Source organism: Pseudorasbora parva, chromosome 23 (genome assembly GCF_024679245.1).
Source record: "Pseudorasbora parva isolate DD20220531a chromosome 23, ASM2467924v1, whole genome shotgun sequence".
NCBI classification, from domain to species: Eukaryota; Metazoa; Chordata; class Actinopteri; order Cypriniformes; family Gobionidae; genus Pseudorasbora; species Pseudorasbora parva.
The window spans coordinates 11,182,214-11,207,025 of NC_090194.1; the positions used below are offsets into that span (position 1 = coordinate 11,182,214).

General features: G+C 38.4%; 2 protein-coding genes across 2 annotated transcripts; both read right to left on the bottom strand.

Annotated features, from left to right (window-relative positions):
• Positions 1–1,593: 1,593 nt before the first annotated feature.
• Positions 1,594–9,651, bottom strand: LOC137062231 (uncharacterized). The gene is made up of 2 exons (XM_067433080.1): positions 9,529–9,651; positions 1,594–4,542 (listed from the first exon to the last, which is right to left on the bottom strand). Exon 2 carries the CDS (start codon positions 4,533–4,535, stop codon positions 3,426–3,428), a length of 1,110 nt encoding a protein of 369 aa, XP_067289181.1. The 5' UTR covers positions 4,536–4,542; positions 9,529–9,651; the 3' UTR covers positions 1,594–3,425.
• Positions 9,652–10,692: 1,041 nt separating this feature from the next.
• si:dkey-81j8.6 (STE20-like serine/threonine-protein kinase) lies at positions 10,693–24,487 on the bottom strand. The gene is made up of 17 exons (XM_067433947.1): positions 24,163–24,487; positions 21,965–22,129; positions 21,206–21,254; positions 20,950–21,099; positions 20,780–20,852; positions 19,126–19,320; positions 18,878–19,052; positions 16,213–18,069; positions 15,999–16,129; positions 15,621–15,744; positions 14,405–14,584; positions 14,164–14,293; positions 12,785–12,909; positions 12,509–12,694; positions 11,294–11,419; positions 11,089–11,202; positions 10,693–11,010 (listed from the first exon to the last, which is right to left on the bottom strand). Exons 1-17 carry the CDS (start codon positions 24,310–24,312, stop codon positions 10,885–10,887), a joined length of 4,056 nt encoding a protein of 1,351 aa, XP_067290048.1. The 5' UTR covers positions 24,313–24,487; the 3' UTR covers positions 10,693–10,884.
• Positions 24,488–24,812: the final 325 nt, after the last annotated feature.

Below are 24,812 nucleotides of genomic sequence, written 5' to 3' on the forward strand. Positions count from 1 at the left end.
GAATATAACAAGTCTTTCTTGCTTTTTTATTCACAATATTCTTCAAACTGGTGCAATAGTCCTAAGTTTCCTAAAAAAAAAAAAAAAAAATGAATAAAATGTGGCTTGGATCCTGACCATTTCTTCTTATGTATATGAAATTTTCCCATTTGTCAAGTTTTTTGCCAGGAGGCTTTTTTAATTATATAATGTCATTACGTTGTCTTGACGCCATCCAATCGCTGCATTGCTGAACATGGTTTCGAGTATCATCCATCTGCCCTCTTCATAGAACAGGCACGAACAGTGATCTCAGATAACTTAAAGGGGGGGTGAAATGCTGTTTCATGCATACTGAGCTTTTTACACCTTTAAAGACTTGGATTCCCATCCTAAACATAGACAAAGTTTCAAAAACTAATGTTGGGCGTTTGATGGAGTATTTCTGTGTTAAAAATACTCCTTCCGGTTTCTCACAAGTTTCGGCGAGTTTTTTTCGAGTATGGGTCTACTTGACGTTAAATAGATCGGAAGGTCCTTGTATGGGCTGTACGGGCTCTTCTCCCGGTAGGGTGCGCGCGCGCATAACTAGAGGGAGAGAGGAAATGCAGGCCGTAAACAGTCTCTCAGGTGCAGATCCAGTCGTCCGTGAACACTTATGACACGCCGCGCTCCACTTTATTCCTATGGGTGACGTCGAGCGACTTCAACGCTTCAGCACAGCATTCCGGGAAGGCAGCGCTGCATTTGAACCGATTTGAACGCAGAAATGACGGGAAGCTTCAAGGCATCGCTTCAGTCGCGTCGCAAAGTGGATTTCCACGGTCACTGCTGTCACAGGACTTCACCAAATCATACCAAAGAAGTGTGTTTTTGACAGAGCGGTCCTGCTTTGGAAGCAGCCGGTGAGTAAATCAACTTCAAATGTCTCTGCTATTGGCTACCGTCGCATGAGTAAACATCAGTAAACGATACGATCGCGTGCTTCGTCATTCAAATGCGCTAACGGTTACTCCATTGTTGTTCTGTATAACGGTACACTAGTCTGACTCCGACGTGCAAAACCGTTTTGCTTGCTACCTCTAAGGTCTATCACATACAATAGTCCATAAACCGAATCATGTCCTCATAAACTGCGCGTAAAGACACACAAAGGCCCCTTAATACAGTACATACCACAGAGACGGACATCCTGATGTTGCCGTTTCTCCTGTTCAATTTATTTCAGCCTCAGATTTGATTGTGGATCATTATCTGTATTAGCTGAGATAGCGACGGGTTTCTCCACGCTTGAGGACATCACCGCTTTGTGCACATTCGGCATTCTTTAGCTCCGCCCACACAATACGCCTCCAGGCGCTCGGTTTTTTCCGGAAAGACTCGGTACAGCCCATATTTCTTTTATAAATATGATAAAACTAAAGACTTTTCGGAGATATGAAGGATGCAATACTACTCTATAGGTACTCAAGATTGACATGAGATTGACTGAAACTGAGTGTTTCACCCCCCCTTTAATCCAGATATTTTAATGGATTAATTTGAAGAACCAAATTAGCCAGAGATCAGTTATCACGATTAGAAGATCTGGGATCTGTCAAATCATCTCAGAAGTGTTAACCGAGTTATGAAGAAAGGACCCCAGAAACACGCAGGTAATCCAAAACCAAGAGACAAGAAACCTGGGAGATCATTCAGAATTGCCGTGATACACTAAACAAGACTTTGCAGTGAATGACAGTATAAACATGGTTTATATAGGCTGAGGTGATATGACACAGTATACATAACGCTATCTATAAAGTAAAATTCAGATAACATTTTATTACAGTTTTTTACAATCGCTATGACAATTTTTTCAATAGGCTACTTTTAACAAATTTCCTAAACTCTTACACACCAACACACCTACATCACACAATTGGCAAAACAGTTAATTTCAAGCTCAAAATTACATTGTAAACTAAACTACAACACTAATTTTCAAAGTACAATAATACAGTAACACAATACACTGTGTTTGTCTACCAAAACAATTCAAACATGTCTCAAAATACAATATTTTTCCTGAACACTAACATATGTTCTCGTACCAACTGGAACATTTAGTCCTTCATAGCACAATGTCATGAAAACACTAACATCCGATGGAAATACAGAAACTGCATTATTTTATATGTGTCAGGTCTGCCCTTATGCAATAGAAAGTATGATTGATCATAGATTGTGATTTTCACTGCAGTTTCTTTCGAAACCTCTCCACATTTTTGTTTTGTTGAGTTTAGTAAATTGCATGAATCGTGTTTCTTTTGCTGCAGAAATTCAAAAGCCTACAAAAAATAAATGACCCATCTCAGAGTAGCTTTATAGAATGCCCTTCAGTTTTATTTCATTATCATCAGCAATCACCATGTTGACTATAGCAAGTTCCTGTTCTTCATTTAGAAGCTTTCCTCTGCCCACTGAGTGAGGTAGATATTTAATCTTTAGATATATACAGTTACATTTTAGAGACCAGAGGACCTAAAGACCTTTAGAGACCATGCATTCTAACTCCTCAATCTCGTCCCAATCCTTTCTCTTGTCCTGGTACTCATCTTCCTCTCCATCATGCAGGCATTTTTCTTATTTTCTTTGTGTTGCTCTATATTGTTCCTTTTTCACACAAGATCAGCCCAAAGATGCGTGTGTTTACTGTATATGGTCATGTGAAAGAACATCAACACCTGAACAATTTCTAGAAGGGAATCATTTGGGATTTATATATCTGCAAACCTTCAATCAGCTGTTTCTCAGTAACAATGGAATAAAATACAGGGGATATATTTTTGTTTCAATTCACAATATGAAGCTGTCTATCTTGACTCTAGCCTGTAAGGTTATAGGTTTAGAACATGGTGTTATCTGTTCTGAAATACAGTGTCAAAGCACTGGTAAATTTGGCAGTAAAAATCCATTGTTTTGGTCTTTGTTGAGCTTGTGTGTAAAATAAGTTCAAGCATTTTAAATTTGTGTTAGCTATATGCATTTTGTGTGAAAGCAACAAGAAATGTGTTAGCCCAAACAGACAGATGTTGTGCTAACTGTATTAAGAGTTTAGGAAATGTGTTATAGGTATTGACAAAATTGTAATTGTAAAAAACTGTAAAGGAATTCAGTTTTTGTTTTTCAAAAATAATAATAATAACAATCATGTTTGTATATTAAACAATGATTTTTACAACAAAATGCATTCTTAACATGAATATGGCCATTATTATATTTGTCTGATAATATATGTTTAAATTGCCACTGAGGGAGTGTATTGTTGTTGTAGAGTTTGAGCAGAAAAGAGAAACTTTTAGTCAAGACATCTTTATATTCACAACATTTAAAATGTAACTTCAACTTTGGATAGAGTGGAAAGGAAGGGCAACAACATTCCATTTAATCAATGTTGAGTGCCACTAAGTGCTTCTAAAAACCATAAAGGAAGTAGTGAGAAACAGAAGAACTCCAGAGACACGTTGTCCATTATGTTCACTGGAACTTGCGGGAGCTTCCCTCCTACTCTCTTTCTGCTTCTCAGAGAACCTCTCAGAGTAAACCAAGTACAGCTCAACACACTTTCGAGCTTTCATCTGCTCAATAAGTGCGGGATAGCCAATCTGTACGATACTCACTGTGTCATCGTCCTTATCCTTATGAGCATCCTTTGAATAATCAGTGGTAGTGGATGCGGTGTCATTCTTCTCTGGTTCGCTTTTCTCATTCATACCTAGAGAATCAGTCAGTGGCTCATCTCTTTGAATGTTGTTGTGAACTATGGAATCGTTTAAAAGATCATTTCGGTTCATGCATGTGTTCATGAATTGGTCATATGACTGAAGCTGGGGTGGCAGGTTTGGTGTGTAGCTAGGTCCTTCTTTGACATTTTTCTTTGTCACTGTTCCTTCTTTAGAATGAGTGCCCTGATGTTTGTACATATAATTGTTGTAGTGGCGTTCCTCCTGGGGGCTACGGAATTGGTAGTTAGGACGTGGAAAGTTTCCGACTCCATAGCCTACAGCCATTCCTGCAATTGCCCCAACACCTGCAGCTACCATTGCCTTTTTTGCAAAGCCTTTGGATTGTACAGATGGGCCATAGCCCATGCCTTTCACTGTTTGAGAGAAAGGAGAACCGCCCGTGCCAAACCCACCACCTCCAAATGAGCCTCCATAACGTGGACTGAGAATCTTATTGTTGGGGTTCCAGTTGGGATATCCCCCTCCAATGGAAGGGTGTCCTCCTGGGTATCCTTCAGGTTGCCCTGCAGTTCTCACTGGATAAGAGCCAGCTGCTGGATACCCACCAGGGCTGTAGCCGCCTCTACCAGGATACTCTGGGTTATTTTTTTCTGCAACAGGATTAGAGGGTTGTCTGGGATAGTTGGATTGGGCCTTGGTCCCCTGTGATGGCTTATTGGATGGCTTCTTGTAAGAGGTGTTCTTGCTCCCTTTCTTTCCTCCTGAGGAATTGTGTAGCACTGCCATAACAATCAGAATGAACAGGACAAGCTTGTATAACTGCCCCATTTTGGCCCTAACAAATTGAGACACATTGAGTTAGTATAAACTTGAAAAACAGCACACAATCCAGAGTTTAAGACAAAAGCAATAACAATAGTACTTTTGCATACCAGACAAGAGCCTATGGATGTTATAAACAAGAGAAAGAATTTGGCAGGCGGGAAGGTCCAAAAATAAGACTAATAACTTGTCTTGGGAAATCACTATACTATAGCCAGTAACTACTGACTTACCCACTGAGAGGCCGGCGGTGGATCTGTATAAGTACTTTCCTCACATGGCTGACGACTGACTCTCCTCACGCAACAGGCGTCTCACTTTCCTCACACAGCGACTCACTTTCCTCACACAGCGACTCACTTTCCTCACACAGCGAAAAATTAGAAAAATAAAAATTATTTAATGTATATAGGGCCTACAATTTAATCATATAATTGTTTCAAAACGGATGAAATTTCTGCAGCTTGTAAATAAAATGGTGCGTCTTTCAAACGAATTAAAACACTGTTGGAGTTTCCAATACTGACAAAAAGTAAAAAATACACAAAATGTTACTTCTGTAGGCCTATCTGAATAGGCTAAATAAAATAAATGCCATAAAAATCACGATTGCAGGATCTGGTTATACCTGTCAAGTGAAAATCCCAAACATGACGCTTGTTATTAATGCATTGTATTTATAACATTATTTTATGTAGGCCTACAATAATTTTCACTCAACAAATTAAAAAGTCGGTTGAATCAAAAAAGCTCTAAACGAATTTTAGAATTGTTAAGAAGGCAAATAGACCATTTTAAAAAGTTAAACAGGCTACAAAAATAAAACATTTAGGTTACAGTTATCTGTCTCTGATTTTTTTTTTAAATGTTGCAGCGATTTGATGCTTTTGATCGATTAGCCTAGATGTTATTGAGCTCTGAAACCAGAACAAATAACTTATATTTTTTGTTTGACTGATCTAAATTCATGCGTTTTTAGCCTCATCTAACCGCAGCTGGCTTGAATGCATGTTTAAGGCTAATGTTAAAGATTGTTTCAATATGACCGAACTTTTTATTGTAGGCTATTCTAGCCTTATCTTTTTTATGGATATAGGCTACTAAAATGTTGCACACAGGACAATTGAGCTGCCCTTTGTCCAAACCCATGGGTTCATTAATAACAACCGTCATGTTTGGTATTTTCACTTGACAGGTATAGCCAGATCTTGCCCAAGCAATCGTGATTTTTATGGCATTTATTTTATTTAGCCTATTCAGATAGGCCTACAGAAGTAACATTTTGTGTATTTTTTTACTTTTTGTCAGTATTGAAAACTCCAACAGTCTTAATTCGTTTGAAAGTTTGTTTTATTGACAAGCTGCAGAGATTTCATCCGTTTTGAAACAATTATGATTAAATTGTAGGCCCTATATACATTAAATAATTTTTCTTACTACGTGTCATGTTTTGTGTGCAGCTATTATTTTTCTGATGAACCTATTACATTGTAAAAAAAAAAAAAAAAAAAAAAAAAGGATGAATGAAGTTTGAGAGGTAACAACACGATTTTAGATTTAATTATAATATTGTACATGAGTCAAGAAAGTGAGTCGCTTTGTGAGCAAAGTCAGTCGTCCTCAAGGGGGTAATCTAGCGCTCGGAAAGCGTTCCACCCCTAGGGGCTGCCATTGCTAACCAAGCCATCACCTGCTGTTAGCATCCCATTGACTCCCATTCATTTTTGAGTCACTTTGACAGTGAATAACTTTACATCTGAGACGTTTAAAGACTCCATTTGTCCATTGTCTATTTCTAAAGAAACATGACAATGCATAAAAGGCTCCATTACCTTGTATCTTACACTATCGCCCCGCAGAAGCTGTTTTTGTAAAAATAGGCTAACGATTGCGTCATAACCAACGCGACTCTGTCGCACAGTTGAGAAATTACCGTATAGACAGGAGGAGACGCTCGCAGGCAATCTTTTACTGTCTATGAGACAGTCGGGGGGACGTGGATACATAAAGTCTGATAAAGTCAAGGGGGAAGAATGGGGAGAAGCCCATAGTGAGCCAAAAGCAACTGGAGAAAATATTTAAACAACGTGATTCAGCTTTCCCTTTCCACAACTACTAGAAGACCTACAGCTGTCAGACAGGAGGCTCACGTCACATCTACGTCGTCAAGCTCAGTCTGAGCCTGCGCAGTTCGCTCAGCCATCAGGAAGTGAGTTCTCCTATACTGACATCACTTAACGCCATAGAAGGCAATGGGGTCGCTGTGTCCATTTCTTTTACTGTCTATGTATAGACCTAAGGAGACGCTCGCATGCAATCTTTTACTGTCTATGAGACAGTCGGGGGGACGTGGAGACATAAAGTCTGATAAAGTCAAGGGAGAAGAATGGGGAGAAGCCCATAGTGAGCCAAAAGCAACGGGAGAAAATGTTTAAACAACGTGATTCAGATTTCACTTTCCACAACTACTAGAAGACCTACAGCTGTCAGACAGGAGCCTCACGTCACATCTACGTCCTCAAGCTCAGTCTGAGCCTGCGCGAGTGCCCCTAGGTTGACTTCATTATTTCGCCGTTGACGTCAATGGGGTTGCTGTGTCCATTTCTTTTACTGTCTATGGTCGTCCTGTGAGGAAAGTGATTCGCTGTGTGAGGAGAGTGATTCGCTGTGTGAGGAAAGTCAGTCGTCCTGTGAGGAAAGTGATTCGCTGTGTGAGGAATGAGTCGCTGTGTGAGGAATGAGTCGCTGTGTGAGGAAAGTCAGTCGTCCTGTGAGGAAAGTGATTCGCTGTGTGAGGAATGAGTCGCTGTGTGAGGAATGAGTCGCTGTGTGAGGAAAGTCAGTCGTCCTGTGAGGAAAGTGATTCGCTGTGTGAGGAAAGTGAGTCGCCTGCTGCGTGAGGAGAGTCAGTCGTCAGCCATGTGAGGAAAGTATACAGATCCACCGCCGGCCTCTCAGTGGGTAAGTCAGTAGTTACTGGCTATTCGCCTTATTCACCTTAAACGTTCTATGGAGCTTGAGGGGTACACTTTCCACTTCCGGTAATTCTCGCCCTGCGTATTCTCTGAGCGGCAATGGGGGTTCCCCAGTGCACCTCATCGCACAGGAAAAAATCATACAGAGGACAAACCTTTCACTGTTTCCCAGATGAGAGGATAAGAAACTACATCGAGAGTGGATAAAAAATATCAGAAGGGATCCTGGTCGTAATTTCTGCATTTTACTGCAGACGAAGTTCGAAAGACTCAACCAATAGCAAGACTGGGACATGTCATGTCAGCTTTATCTAGTATTTATTTTACAATGCCGATTGTTCCAAAGCAGCTTCACGGTGTTAAACAGGACAATATTGCAACAACATTTGATTCGGCTGTAGTCATTCTGGAGAAAACGGTGATGTTATCAGCTTATTTTCATTTATCATAGAGTGTCAATGTGGGCAGATCAGTATTATAGTGGATACAGTTAATTTACATGTGGAAGATATGTATATGTATAAGCTACTGGATCTTCATATATGTAAAATAAAATGTGCATTTATCTAAAGAATAAAGTAAAATTTTATTACACATGGATGATGTCTTTCATAACTTTACAACTGGTCGGAACATCAGAAAGAAATAAGTCATTCAAAAACTATCATTGATAGGCACACTGGTCTAGGTTTGTTAAGGTAACTATGTGCATTTATTGGTATGGAGGAATACAAATGGCCTGCTTGTATATTGTAAGTATGGAAAAATGTACCAGAAAAGAACATTAGAAATTACATTAGGAGCAAAATTTTAAAACATTAACAAAAGAACAATATACATAAACATATTATCAGTGATGCATTACATGATTTTGTTGCACACAGCAGGCAGAAAGTGAGTGACACAGAATGCTGCTACTGATTGGTACCGTATCGGAGTCCAACTTCCGGGTTTGTGTACCCCTCAATGGCGTTAGAGTTTTCAAAATGGCCGCCAGGTGAATAAGGCGAATAGTATAGTGATTTCCTAAGACAAGTTATTAGTCTTATTTTTTGGACCTTCCCGCCTGCCATAAAAGAATGGTATTTTAGTTAGAAATACTTGCAAAAGAGATGCACTTTAGACATGTTTAGCTGCATTTTTTTTAGGGATGCCATCATGGTTTACCACAGCTCTGTTGGAGGACCCTTTTAGTATTCAGTAATGGCCCCGATGTTAAAGTAATGGTCGGGAAAGCATTTATATATTGAGTAATATGATGATACAGTATTTTCAACTCATCCATTTGGTGTTCATAATGCACTTTAGGGACATCGAAAAGATAATGAGCTGAAAGATACTTTAAAAGCCTAAAGTAAGCATTGTCCTTACATTATTATCAACACTTTTCTGCTATACTTCCAATCGTGAATTCCACAGAGAACAAAATTAACAATAGTTACATAAAACATCTTGAAAATAAAGCAAGTGTTAATGTTTGCCACAACCAATATGCTAATTGGGGGGGGGGAATTGTTACATTGTAATTAATATAAAATGACTGCTGCTGTTAGAGATTGAGCTGAATTCCTCATAGGACATACAGCTATAATCTGTTTTAATGGGAAACAATAACACAACAGTATTGCTCAATTAATTAGCATTTAATGTGTGCTTTTACCTCTTGTTCGGAACTTACATCTACGCCTTTTTCAATGTTTTCAAGCTTTTTTTTACATCAACACTTAACATAAAGATTTAAACGAATGAGTAATATTTAACAGGCTTAAAGGTAATCAAGTAGTCAGTGTTCATAAAAGTATGAGCACTGTGCTTCAAGTTACTTGAAGTATATGCAACACATGCCAAATCATTAAAATTAAACTATTTTACTGTTCATTTGTTTTTAAGTACTTTTGTTAGTATTTAGGATAAGGCAATACATCTTATGTTTATATTAATCAAAGTTTACCAGAATAACTATATTTTTATACACAGACATTTATAACGCACAGACTTTTCTAATTTGAAAGTATTTCTCTTACCACAAAGAGCAGCTCCAGCAGCAGCCCTCTCTGCTCAGTGAAAATGATGTTGACAGTGGAGATAGATATTGGTCTGGGGTGTAGCTTCTTGTAATAATGTTCTCAATTGCATTACACACAGACCCAGGCTTCTGTGCTGTGTTTTTGTTTTTTTGTGCATGAGGATGACTATTCAAAAGCTTCAAACACACCCACCGGAAGAGAGATAATCTGAATAGACTCTGTCTAAAATAGTTTAAAGGTTTATTTACATATGATTTTTCATCGTAAGACTATAAGATACACTTACAAAGGAATTATGTCTAAGCAGATTTTAAACATATTTACAAAAATACATAAACTTCTACACCGAAACCCAAATGTCCATCTATACTGTATAGTCATGTTTTCTTTATCAAAGTCAATTTCTGTCAAAAATGTATCGGGGGCAAAAATTCCCAAAATTTTATAGTGGAGCATGTTGTTATATAAATGTTTTTTTTAAAAAACTCAAAAAAAGATATATAAATAAATTATGTAAAAAGTGTGTTTTCCATAACATAAAGATTTGAAAACTAAAATAATTAATAGAATAACTGTCTCTTCCCCGTGTGACATCTAGCCCCATACAAACACACATACTTACAATGCTGTTCAAAGGTTTGGGGTCAGTAAGATGTTTTAATGCTTTCGAAAGAAGTCATGCTCACCAAGGCTGCATTTACTTGATCAAAATACAGTAAAAACAATCAAAATTGTGAAAAATTATTATAATTTATAGTCAGCATGAAATAGAACTTGACATATCTTCTAAATGTATGTTATAGATGTTATTGTGAACAATTCACAGCATGTAAATTAAACATAAATCTTAATCAAAATGTCATATATTGATCTTCAAGTAACACAACACACTTCTCATTGGGGATGTAAGCATGACTTCTCTAGTCATTTAGTTGACCGTAACCCCGCCCCTTTTGTCCATAAATTACTGCAAGCTGGCATTCAGATCTTCCTCCATCCAATCAACAACCGATGTATAGAACCAAGTCCCGCCTTGCATTATTTTCTTTATTGATAATCAATTTCACTCTGATGTCACAATTTTATTTTAAAATGTAATTTATTCCGGGGATGGCAAAGCTGAAGAAAATGTGATACTTTTTTGTATCAAAAAGTGAGTTCTTTGATAAAGAGAATGTTCAAACAATCTCTTTTGTAATATTATAAATGCCTTTACTGTCAATTTTGATCAATATAATGCATCCTTAGTAAATAAAATAATTTCTTTTAAGAAAAACTGACACCAAACTTTTAAATGGCAGTGTACTGTGTACTGTATAAAGACATTAGGGTTTAGTGTATTCCTTCACTTTGTCAGGAGAAGCTTAAGTTATGGAAGAACTTTGGACGACGAGCTGCATGTCGGTTTTCCGGCTCACTGCTTCGTCTCCTGGTTCCTTCTTTTTCTCTACGTCTGCGAGCCAGATCTTCCTCTAACACCTAAACATACAACAGTCGTCACATATTTGCCCAATCAAAATCCTTTAAACGTCAAATTGTAATTTTACTATCTGTCACCTCTTTTCTGCATGCAAGCTTATCTCTCCATTCGTTGAGCTCCAGAGTGTGCTCGTCCTCTAGAGCTTTGATCTTTTTCTTCTCCATGTCCACAAGAACTTGAAGCTTCTCATTCTAAAACCCAAATGCATATACACTGAGAATCACCTTCCCTCAACATGGGAACACTGTAAGGCTATAGATTGACAAGCTGTCGTTGACGTACCTGAAGCTGCTGTAGTTCAGCTGTATTGGCATCGCATTGTTCCTGCACCGCTTTTAATTGGTTCTCATGACTTTCTTGAAGACTCTGTCTCTCTTGCTTCTGTCTGGCTTCTTCCTCTGACAAAAACTGAGGACACAAAAAGCAGAGAGGACAAACTTTTAATTGCAGCCGTTTCGTTTTAGGGTTTTTTTCAGACCTGTTGATAGTTTGCTTTGTTCTGAAACAGGGAATTTTTGATGCAACATTTCTAAGCAAACTACAATTTGTTAATACAAGTCATGTGTGAGTAAACTGTCCTCTCATGGGTCAGAGTGCACCTGTTTATGTTTCGGGAGAGAGGTTTACATACACGTCTGTTACACTCACCCCCCTAAACCTCACTCCCATCAGGGTCACGGCACCAAATTGAACCAGTCCTACAGTCCTATTGACCGACCCACTTCGAGCGGGATTCAAACCGGGGTCTCTGGCGTGAGAGGCGGGTGTGTCTCTAGCATCAGTTGCTAGCATCCCTCTTAAGCCAAGAGGAGTGAGGTTTACACGCATGTCTGTAACTCACCACCCTAAAACTACCATCTGGGCCATGGCACCAAATGTAACTGGTCCTTCTTGACCTGCTCCAAGTGGGATTCAAATCGGGGTTTCCAGCTTGAGAGTCGGTCGTGTCTCTAGCATCAGTTGCTAGCATACCTCTTAAGCCAAGGGAAGGGAGGTTTACATGCCAGTCTGTTACACTCACCCCCCTAAACCTCACTCTCATCTGGGTCACGGCACCAATTGCAACTGGTTCAAATCGACCCGCTCCGAGTGAGATTCAAACTGGGGTCTCCGGCATGAGATGCAGGCGAGCTAACAAAGACGCTAAAGACCACAGCCGCTAGCTTGAGGCCAGGGGAGTGAGCAATTAGGCGGCAATAGGAGTGAGGAAGAGCAATTAGGAAGAATAAAAAATAACACTTTGTCTTTGCTCTAGGTTAAGCCACAAATAATTTTGAGAGGATTAGCAAAAAAACATTGCTGCCTTTCATGCAGTGTAAATAATTACCCATCATACACTGTGATACAGCCTGCTTCATCATATTCATATGTGCCTAAACGAACCAAACTAAGGAAGAAAATACACCAAACGAGCTCGGTTTAAGAACGACCTTATTCAAAGTGTATGTTTATTTTACAACATAATGTTTCAACATTCAAAGGCTTCTGAATCCAAACCTGCGTGAGACGTTGCCGCTGCTCAGGGCCGCTCAGACCTTGCTTCCTGAGCTCCATTTTGAACTGATTCAAATTAGATTTTGCTTCAGATTTTTGCGCCTTATGGAAGGATGCTCTCTCATGGGCCTGCAATGACTTCTGCTCCTCTAGAAGAGCCTGCTGGAACCGAGACGCTCTCTCCTTATCCTGCGATAAGAAGCGAAAAACACTGGTCAGGACAAGAAAAACAGAATATAACGGATGCAGAATGCTTTTGGAGGTTACCACATAATTTACCTTGTTGTGTCTCTTGCTCAACTGCTGTCTCTGTAGGGAGTACTGCTCCTTCACCTGCTGTTTGAATAGGTGGTATTTCTCCTGTAGATGGCGCTGTTCTAACTCCCAAATTACTGCTTCCCGAGCTTGAGAAAGAAGGAAACCATGTGTATGTTTAGAATCGCATACCACCAAACGTCCTGTATACAGTATGTAAGTGCTGAAATAGTTTTTTTGTTTTTCAAACAAAGCATCTGTGTTACTTCATAAAACTGAGGATAAACCACTGGTCACATGGATTACTTTAATGATGTCTTTAATGATGCCTTTCCTATCATTCTGGTGTTGAATTGCTCCCAACGGACAAAACATTATGAATTATTGGCATATTGAAATATTGAAAAGTTACTTAATAACATGTTTATTTTGCCATTTAAATTTTAATTCCTTTATTTTATTTCATTTTATCACTTAATTTATGATTCATTATTTCATGATCATTAATAAATCATTATTTACCGCTACATTTAACTATACTTTTAGACATTTATATGACTAATTACAGTCATAAATAGTGATTCTTGTTAGCCTGTATGCCAGCCCGAACTCAGCCCTGCCTACAACATTTGAGCTCGGGCGGTTCGGTCTGGACTCGATCCATAGAGGAGTGATTATGCCTGAACAGAAACTGTTCGGACCAATAAAATCGTCAGGTCTGGCTTAAGACGTTGATGGACAGATGATAAACAGTAATGTAATCATGCACGTCATCAAAGGCACTTGGGTTATATTTGTTCAAATCCTAAACGGAGAGCTTGTTTGTATATGCATTCACCTTCACTATTTCTCTCAGAAATGATGATCATGTTGGTAAGTACTCTGTGTATCCTTAAATTCTTTTTTTTTCAACACCGGCAAAGAACGTTTATTCCAGCGTGCGTGCAGGCAGGGTTGCCAAGTTTTTACAACAAAACGCGCCAACTACTAGACCTAAACAATAGCTTTATAATAGCGGGGGGGGGGGGGGGGGGGTTGTGTGTTAATTTGGCAAGGTTGCCTGCTAAAATTCGCATTCATGGATCTATATATCACATAATAGTCGCTTCAACAAGTGGACATGGAAAACAACCTCCGAAAAAAAACATGGACTTGGCAACACAGTGCAGTTGAGCTCTGTTGACATTTGACAACTAAGGTTACGCGTTGCTTCGTTGCTCTGATTGGTTGTAGGTCTATCCAGTTGATGTCTTTCCTGGTTTGGTTGAAACACGCCCCATAATCACAGCCCAGTGGGGCAGTTTCAGACTCATATTCTGACTAGAATTGGCCATGTGGTCCAACAGGCTAGATTCTTGTACAAAATACATAACAAATAAGTGTTTTAGCAGTGGCACACTTACCTCGCTTGAGCTGCTGAGATTTGACTGTAATCTCCCACTCCATGGACGCCACCTTCCTCTTGTGTTCCTGAACTCCCTTCTGCAGAGCATCGTTCAGCTCCTGCTGCTGCTTCTGCAGGAACCGCTGCTCCTAATATAGAAATACACTGTTTTCATGCATTTAAGCCTATTTAGTGTGGTCACTTTATTCATGTGTATGGGCCTAGATCAAGTCAGTGTGGGTAAATGCGCCAGTCCGTACCTCTTTGGGGTCCGCTTTCAGTGCGCTGCTCTTGCGGCTCAGCTCTTTCTCCTGCTGGGCCTTGAGCCTCCGCGCGTCCTCTCTGAGCCGGGATGTGTGCTCAGCCTCCATCTGACCGCTTTGCTGCTGGTACTGTTTCTCAAGTCTCTCAAGCTCACCGTCATAGTACTGCTTCTTGCTCTGTGATAGTATAAACATACGACTGAGACTGAGGATATTAATGGGCAAGCATCTTTATTTCTAATGGTTATGAATAATTGCCTCACATTAAGTGTAATTACGTACTTACAATTCAGTGTTTTTATACACAGTATACCATCAGCTGTTTGTTTGTTTTTTATACATTTTTGAATTAGCTCATATTTATAGTTTCATTTTCAATTTTAGTTATTTGAATTAAAGCCAGGCAACATTTGTAAATTTCATTTAAGTTTTGAAAGTTTTCATTTATTTATTTTATTTATTTTCAATTAGTAATTCAATTTCTTATAGTTTTAGTCAACAATGTAGCAATTTTTGTCCGGTGAACAATAAAAATAATTTGTCCATTGTCATTTTGTCCATTTGTGTTATGCTGACAAAATGAAAACATGAAAATAATAATTAAATAATAAGAATAAATAATACAATTAATATAAAATAAAATGTAAACATTTTACAAAAATAACAGATTGTATGTTACAGGTGAATTTGGGCATTTATATTAATGTACAGTATGAAAAATGCATAATTATTCCTTTTGAAGTCTGCTTTAGAAAACAGTACAGTGTTTAAATAAGCAAAAATAAGTCCATTCATGTCAAAGTAAAGGTTTTTGTTCCTTTTTTTGTATGAATAAATAAATGCACAAAAACAGATTATGTCGTCATGCACTTGAGGAAAGAGATATGGTTTAGTAAAATTAATTAATGGTTAAATATTTGCCTAAATCTATGGCTACACCTTTAATTTATTGATAGGTGATGATTTAAATTGTAAAATAGGCATAAAAAACTTTTCAACAAAATAAAATAACAGTATACAGGCCAAACAAATGATATGATGCTAATATATTGCGAATTTGTGGCTGCCAAATGCCATTATTATTATTTTATCTGTACTAATGATCTGTACTTTACATATACTTTAGACAAGAACCCTAATGGAAACATTTATATTTTATAGCATGTCTTAAATTGCTCACAGAGACCAAAGGGCTGTGGTGCATGTGGCTTACGGTCATCTCTTGTTCTATGTGGCGGAACATCTGCTCTCGCTGCTGCTGTAGTTTCTGCTCTAGCTGCGCATGTTCTCTTTGCTCTTCTCTCTGCAAGAGTTTCAACGCGTGCAGCTCCTGCCGTCTGCAAACACCCCAGAACACTTACATTCAGAATGTGCACTGTAAAGAATGCTGGGTTAAAAACAACTCAAGCTGGGTTGAAAGTGGACAAAAATTGGCTTGTTTCAATGGGTCCATTCACTGTGTGTTCAAACAACCCAATTTCTGGGTTTGTCCATTTTCAACCCAACTTGAGTTGTTTTTAACCCAGCATTTTTTAGAGTGTGATGCTTCCGCTTTCCCGTGTCCACTCTAAAGCATTAAGACTTGTTATACCTGTTGTAGCGCATTTGTTGTTCCTTGCTGTCTCCTTCACTAACCACTTTGGAAGTGGTGACACTGACCTCACGACCATCCACCAAAAATTTACGTGTCCTTTTAACGGTTCGCCTGCTTGGGTGCGTTTCCTGAATGAACACAAATAGGGAACAATTGTGTTGAATTTGTCTGGTTGTTTATGTTTTCAGGTAGTTGTATGTTTCACACTCACCACTTCAAACCCAGGAGACAATGGACCCTCGATTGGAGAAAGAGGTTTAAATGCTTCTTCATTAGTTTCCTTAGGTGTGGATCCATTAGATCCATGTGGTGGTGTTACATCTGAATCTTTCAAGCCATTTGCATGTGGCATTTCTTGCTTGTTTTTATCCTCTTGAAAAGTAAACATCACTTGCTTTTTCAACTTTGGTCCAGGAACATCTGTTGTATCTTCACCAAGATGTTTTGATTGCTCTTCTGTAACATTCTTTGTACTATTTGTACGCGTTTTAAGCTCTTGTTGAGGTTCCTCTGAATCTGTCCCATCTTCTTTTTGTTTAGAAGAGATTTCTGTTAGACTTGCTCTCTCTTGATCTCCAACAGCATCTCCTTCACTACCAATGATGTTCTTTTCTCCATCAGAGTTGATCTCTTCTTTATTTTGACATGACAACTCTGGCGTCTGTGAATCAATGATCTTTGTCGTCTCATTTTGGGTTGGTGCTTCTATCTCCTCAGAATCTCTTGTGTTCTCACTGTTTTCGTTTTCAAGCTCCAGGGTAACTTCTTCCTTGCTGGTTGAACATTCCTCGTCCCCTGTTTCTGGAAAGAGATCCTTTTCTTTTTCACAGCTTTTCTCTTCCTCAGACTTTTCATTTCTTGAGTTGACATCTTCATGGCCGACCTCAGTAGTAACATGCTCTCCGCTGACAGCTTCTTTGATATCCTCAAACTCTACTTTCATGGTAATGTCATTTTCTCTGGTCGTTATATGTTCTTCTGTTCCTGCACTAACATCCTTGTCATTTTCACAGATTCCCTCTTTTGTTTCATCCCCTGTTCCTCCATCTGTTTCCAGTTCAGCTGGTTCTTCTGTTTCTGCCTCAGTTTCTTCTTCTATTATGTCATTTTCTGATGGTTCAGTTGTCTCTTCTGCTCTATTAAGGTCAGGAACTTCTTCAGGAACATTATTAGAAGGCATATCAACAGTTAAGCTTTTGTTTATATCTACTGTGAGAGGAGAATTGAAAGTTTTCAAAGGACAGGCCAAATCAAGGTACATGTATTTATAATTTCCCTTATTCCTTTCAGCTTTTGTAGCCAGTGGTGTTTCCAAACACAAAGCTGTAACCAGTGTGCCCTGTGGATGTGTTGTGTCTTTGTCAATAACAGCAGGTTTTTTGAGGGATTTCCAAAATGTTTGGTCATTGTTTCCAGAATCAATAGACTTCACATTGCCATTTTTTTCTTCATCAGCGTCAGTGTCCTCCTTGGTAAACTCTAGTGTTTCCTTTTCAGATGAATCTGTCAGTAACTGTGTTTGTTCTAGTTTGCTTGAGTGGTTTAAGTTTTGGGCTTCCTTCATTTCAGTTTCTACTCTAGCTTCCTTGTCTTTGGTGTCAGCGACCTCATTACTTGGAGCATCAACTACGTCAGATTTTTGCTCCATTGGTTTGTCAGTGCTTTCACTTTCATTGCCATCTGAAGGGCAAGTTCCTACAGTTTGTGCAGCGCTTGAATTTTCAGAGTCTTTAGTTCCTTGAATGGGTGGATTGTCACCCCAGAATCCAGATTTGCAACGACGGGAGCTCCCGGTCAGAAACGAGAGCAGATTTCCTGGAACAGAGAGGCGCCTTGCCCTCTTCTGAGGTTTATCTGCGGCCTGGGAAGCCCTGCGGGTTACCTTAAACTCAGGTTTTGGCTCTGAGTTGGTGGACAACTGAGGAACAGCATCTGGAAGAGAGGTCTTCCGAGGGCTCTCAGGTTCTTGTGGTCCTTGTTCTTCAATAATTTGTCCCGGTTGTGTCGCTGTTTGCTCCGACTCTGTGGCGCTCGTCTCTTTCAAAGAACATTGGAAATCTAACAAAGACTGCAGTTGAATAAATGCAGAAAATTGATTATGTTTGTTTCACAGGTCCAACAACAGATGAGTTATTTTTTTATTTTTTATTTTTTACAAAGTCCAAAATCATTTAGAAAAACACTTTTTCGAAAAAAGTTTCAGTTTAATGACTCTAAAAATGTCATATAGTTTAAACATAAAGTAAAAAATAATAAAATATTTTCATTACATCAAGAAGCCAAATGAAGAATGTCAAATTATATATTTTTTATTTATTTATTTATGTTTTTGAAAGAAGCCTCTTATCGTCAACAAGGCTGCATTTATTTGATGATAATTTGAATATGTTAAAAAGAGGAATATTATGAAATATTATTATTACAATTTGTTTTATTTATTTTAATGTAATTTATTTAGCATAATTTATACAGTCTTCAGTCACATGATCCTTCAGAAATCGTTCTAATATGCTGATTAAATGCTCAAGAAATATTTATTATCATTATCAATGTTGAAAACTGCTTAATATTTGTATGATTTAATATATAATAAAATATTCAATATAAATGTTACTTTTGATCAATTTAATGCATCGTTCTGAATAAATGTACTTTAAAACAAATCTGACTGACCCCAAACCTTTCAACATAAGTGCATTTCTTAACAAATATCATGTATTATTAGGTCAGAAATATCATTGAATTTTTCAGTGTCAAACAACATGCCAAAACAATTTCTGTGTATTACTGTATTTCTGAATTAATTTATAATTCAAATTATTGATAAATTATTTATTTTTAGTGAACATCATGTCATCAGATCATCATGTGTATACCTCAGCCTCTATGACCTCAGTGACCTCTGCTTTGGCCTCAGCGACAAGTTCTTTAAGGGTTCGTCCGTCTCGTCCTGCATAAGAGAAAGGGTGGGCCATGAGCTGTTGGGCCCCCCAACGAGCCTCTGGGTTCTTCTGCAAGGTCCTCCGTAGAAAATCTTGGAAATGTGATGACCTGGTGACAGAAATCAGCATAAGCCTAAAACTCTTAGCAGATCCAGAGAGGTAACAAAGAAATGAAGACCCACCAGTGGCGAGGATTTGAGAGTGTGGGTGGTGGAGACTTGGTGATCTTTAGCAGGACCCTCATAGGGTTGAGAGAATGATGAGGGGGCTCCATCTCAGCAGCCTCAATTAAAGTGATGCCCAATGACCAGATGTCAGCTTTAGAGGAGTAGGGATTGTCCTTCGACGTTTCACACATAATCACCTCAGGTGCCATCCTTGAAAGACAAAATATTTTAATGATCTTTAAAGGTTCCTTCTTTTGTCTCTTACAACAGGTTTACATGCATCCAAGGTCAAAATAAAACAAAACAATTAATGTATCATACATTACAGCATCACCTCTTTTTCACAGTGTCTGAAATGGTTTGATAAAGGATTCTGTCTCTCTAAAACACTCTGATTCAGATTAAACCCTAAACCTCCACTGCGCATTTTGGAAGCGAAACACTCATTACCATATCTGATTTTCAACTCCAGAGGCTTCCTCAGCGCTTCTATCCGCAGTGATAAAAACAGTAACAATGGAGTTGGTTTACAGTATCAATTCTAGCCCAGTAAACAGTGAACATGACAACATGAACCAAATTCAACTTTTGTTTGAGGGTGGGTCGAAGTAGACTATCGTGAGCAGCCAGTGAAGACCATAGGCTACATGTACTTTTTTTAGAAACGTATGTACACTATATTGTCAAAAGTATTTGGAGACCCCTCCAACCTCTCCACTTCTTCTGTCTGACAATCCAATTGACGAGTCTGGGTTTGGCGGTTGCCAGTTGCCTGACTTTATTGTGCCATGTGTAAAGTTTGGTGGAGGGGGGATTATGTTGTGCGGCTGTTTTTCAGTGGGTGGGCTTGTCTTAGTCCCAGTGAATGGAACTCGTAAAGCTTCAGCATACCAAGTCATTTTAGACAATTTCATGCTCCCAACTTTGTAGGAACAGTATGGGGATGGCCCATTCCTGTTCCAAAATGACTGTGCACTAGTGAACAAAGCAAGGCCCTTAAAGACATGGCTGAGGGAATTGATGGGTGTGGAGGAACTTGACTGGCCTGCACAGAGTCCTGACCTCAACCCGATAGAACACCTTTGGGATGAATTAGAGCAGAGACTGTGAGCCAGGTCTTCTCATCCAACATCAGTGCCTGACCTCACACATGTGCTTCTAGGAGAATGGTCAAGAATTGCTATAAACACACTCCTAAACTTTGAGGAAAGCCTTCCCAAAGGGTTGAAGCTGTTATAGCTGCAAAGGGTGGGCCAACTCCATATTAAACCCTATAGATTAAGAATGGGATGTCATTAAAGTTTAAGTACATGTAAAAGCAGGTATCCCAAAACTTTTGGCAATATAGGTCAGGAACTAAGACTAATTACTGATTACTTATTTCAGACAGTAACGAATCAATTCTTTCTTGTGAGAGACAATAACTCCATTTATCAAACACTAATAAACTCCATTTATCAAACACTTTGATCTTAAAAACTCTGCAGACCGCTGTATTACACACTACATGAAAGATACTATCCGGAAAATCCTAATAGGGGCAGTTTAAAGGATAGTGTACCCAAAATCTATAATTGTCTTTTACTCACCTACATGTTGAGCTATATGACTTTTTTTCTTATATGAAATAATACAAGGGTGAGTAAATGATGACAGAAGGGAGTCTCACCAGTATGGGGTTCCAATGAAAGTTGATCTTTTTTGAAGGGTATTGTCATTTTTTGCAGACACACCAAAGTCAGCTGTGTGAAAAGAGGATATAAATAGATACAGCACAGACGGTATTGCGTGTTTAGTCCTAAAAATGTGAGAGGGGAACAAAGAACAGTATATCTGTACCTAGTTTGACCTGTCCATCCATTGTCAGCAGAATGTTGCCTGCCTTCAGGTCTCTGTGTATAATGTGATGCTGGTGCAGGTAAGACAGAGCCTGTAGAGTCTGACAGCAAACTTCACTGATTTGCTGCTCCGTAAGGCCGCGCTCCAGCTCTGAAACACACACCGCATGTATAAAGTATGATAATGCCACACAGACACAACTAACAACCATAAACGATTATAAATGATAATAGTGTCAAGTCTGTTCCACACTCACCCAACATGATATCATCCAGAGCTCCTCCAGGACAGTATTCAATCAGGATCTAAAAAGAGAAAGCATTCAGAGAATCTAAGGAAATAGAGTTCATGTACATACATCAAAGAAAAGTTATCATTTCTGTCATGAACATTTCCATCACATCTCAAAAGATAAATTGTGTTTAATAAACTAACATAAAGTAAATGTATATAATTACACTATATATATATATATATATATATATATATATATATATATATATATATATATATATATATATATATATATATATGAGCTGTATATATATATGAGCTGTATATATATATGAGATATATATATATATATATATTGAAACATTTTTCCCTTAAATTGAAAAAAAATGTTGGCTAAGATGGAACTGCATGATGATTCCTCAACTGAAGAAGTTTGTGCAAATATAAAAATAAATAGTAAAAATATTATATTAATGATTCAACACAATAATTTAAGGTTTATTTCATTCTTTGTTTAAATGACTATTTTCTTCAATATTTTTATGATGTATTTTCATATTTTTAACATTGGTCTAAGTCAGGTGTAGGTCTTGGATAAGGGTTACGCAATACAATCTATACATGATAGCATTTAAAATCTAGCAGAATTTTTTTTAAGCTTGCAAGAGAGTTTTATACAGCATTTACAGTCTTTCCATACAAAACAAATATTGAAATTATGTTACATAAAATCATCCATGGCTAAAAACAGAACAAAAAGCCATAAACATATGTGGCTTACCCAAAGCCAGCCCTCAAAGAAGATGGCGTCCAGCAATGAGAGGATGTTTGCATGGCGACAGGCTGCTAGGATGTCTATCTCAGTCATGTAGTCATCCAGCTGCTCTTCACTGCGCACTTCAATCACTTTAACAGCTCCCTGGACCCCTGTAGTCTGATTGTGAGCCTGAGGTCAACAAAACATATTTGCCTTTGTCACTTCTGCATGAAAGTAATCAGAAGTTATAAAATTGGGGAAATGCACTTGCTCTTGCAGGCCATGGTGCAAGACATGCACTTATAGAAACTGCAAAGATGCTGAAAGCTGTACAGCTGCGAAGTGCAACTCGTTTTCAGAGAAGGATGCAGAAAAAAGGTTGAATAATATGAGGTTGAAATCACTAACAGGAAGCCATCTTTTATCTTTCACATTTTGGGTTTACAGGAAGTTGCCTAACCGCAAGTAGGCTATAGCCCTAAACCCCCATTATTCGTCACCTTGGAAACCTACAAATAAACAATGTGCATTCATATGTTTTCCATCTCAAAGCAATTTTAATGGTGATTGCTTACAAATACATGTATTTAAAATAAACTAAAATTATTTCTTAAAATGTATTCTCAGCCTACACAGTAAATACTGATCTGAAATTCAGGTTTTCAGGCAATTTTGTCAAGTTTTTTTTAGAAAATAAAATATCTAAACATTATTAAAACAAGGTAAATTTACTTAAGAAGCAATACTGCATAAAACATTTTGACTTGTTTAAAGGGTTACTTCAGCGATTAGCATATGGCTTTGTATCAGTAGAAACCCTGGAGTATATTCAAATGATTGTGCTTCCCCCCTCATATCCCCCTGAGACAAGAGATTTATGCATTTTATTTCTGGAAAATAAATTCTGCAAATTGACGATATTGGAGTCATCTTTGGAATGTTTGGCCAGAGGCTAAAGACTACAGCCAGCAGAGGGAGCTATTTCCACATGTTTTCAACCCGCACATGGGGATGGGAGATCACACTCACAGCACAGCTTGCAGCTGCAGGCATGTATTTAAACGGATGCTAAGCAATGTAAGTGTTTTAAATTAACCAAAGGCATAAACTGAAAACGTGTTGTAAATGTATGCTGCAAATGTGGTCGCGATTACCTCAGCTCTCATCATGAGAGCTCATCAGCGAGCTCATTAAATGTAATCTGACTCCTGCAGCGTTAACTCGATCGTTAAATTGAACAGACACGTTCAGTATTTAATTGTACTCTCTGTTCTCTAACTCAGTCACTCAAATCAGCTTTGACCGCGACTCTGGAAGACGTGGAGTTAAGCTTTTCTCTGAGAAAAGAACAAAGAACGGCACTGAGGTCATTCTTAAAAAGGGAAGATGTGTTCGGAGTTTTGCCGACCAGATACGCGAAAGTTTAATCTATCAAATAGCTCAGCTTCACCTTCGTTGCTCTGGTTGGTTGTAGCGCTATCCTATCGCGTGCAGAGGGAGTTTGAAAGACAACCGTTTATCCCGCCCCTCTGATTGAGCCCTGTCTATGGTGAGTTTCCAGACCAAACATCTTGATGTGGGTCTGGCTTGTCAGGCTAGTATTTTAGTGTCTCTTTTTGCAGACTACTTCATTACGCCAGTATGTGGCGACAAGTGAGTGCACTTATGATTGAATCATTGGATAATTCACTCAACCCATTCAAACAAACTGATTCATTTAAGAATGAAGCATCGCTACTCAGGTCAGAGGCGGAAAGCAATACTAAGATAGAAAGTTAAAATTATGACAGGTCAAAACTTCGAAATGTGTCTCATAATTATGTCGTAATATGTCATAATTATTACTCAGTAAATAATTGAGACTTTTTAATCGCATAATTGACTTTTTTTTATCTGACTTTGCATTCTATAATTTTGACGTTTAAGTCACAGTTTTACATAATTATGATGACTTTTTAAACAAAAAACAACTATAGCACAAAAAAAAAATTGTCAGTATAGCTGGCATGCCAGTCTGAAGAGGGGGGAATTTCCTTGAAACGACAGATTAGATCAGACTATTTTACTAGCCTATAAGACCCAGTTTTATTGTGATTATTTTCAAAAAAATTAGTGCTAACATTAAATCCAGTATCGCTGTAAATTAACTGAGAAATATATTATTTTGTATTTAACAGAGAATTGAATCTATCATCATCATCATCATCATTTGAATCCCTTACCTTATACACCTTCCCAAAAGCTCCATCCCCCAGTTCTCCCAGAGTCTCCCACACCTGGTGTGGATCCACATCCCTCTTCAGGTTTTCGTAATGCCTAACCCGTTTTTTCTCCACACCCAACCGAAAGATACGCATCAGGAGGGAGGTCATGGCTCCCTCCCTTTAAATTCACCCCAACTCCTTAAGAAATCCCAGTCCTTTCAACCTGTCAGTGATCCTCAATGTCTCATTCGCCAATCAAAATCCTGGCCCAAACTAAAAACAACACTTGACAACAGTCCTAGTCACTCTAAGTCAAATATGTTTTTGGTTATCTCCCCTTATGCGTTCCTCAGAGCACGACAGGAAGCTACAAGTAGCAACCACATCCTTCAAAAATATAGGTCTCTATGATGAGTAGGATGTGTGATTGTGCGCCTCTGTCTGTAGAGATATACTTTGTGTTGTCTATTGTAGTGTGATTTTGAGCAGCTACTCACACTCACAGTGCCATTGTTAGAAAACATAATGATTTAGAAAAAAAGTTAAGAATGATTGGTTTCAGGGTGAGTGATCAGTTTTGCAGAAAGGCAAAAAAACTGTACTGTGAACACATGGCCCCATTCTTATTAGTGGTTTCAACCTGAGTAACAGTGGTAAAAGTGGATCCC

What these genes read in the sequence shown, in the direction of transcription:
- LOC137062231 (XM_067433080.1), bottom strand. Translation starts at nt 4,535, where the DNA reads ATGGGGCAGTTATACAAGCTTGTCCTGTTCATTCTGATTGTTATGGCA.
- si:dkey-81j8.6 (XM_067433947.1), bottom strand. Translation starts at nt 24,312, where the DNA reads ATGACCTCCCTCCTGATGCGTATCTTTCGGTTGGGTGTGGAGAAAAAA. An exon ending in TTCATTGGAACCCCATACTG is followed by an intron (nt 19,321 to 20,779) that starts GTGAGACTCCCT and finishes TTGTCTTTCAAG; the next exon opens with GATGGCACCTGAGGTGATTA. An exon ending in CTGAGGTCATAGAGGCTGAG is followed by an intron (nt 18,070 to 18,877) that starts GTATACACATGA and finishes ATTCAACTGCAG; the next exon opens with TCTTTGTTAGATTTCCAATG.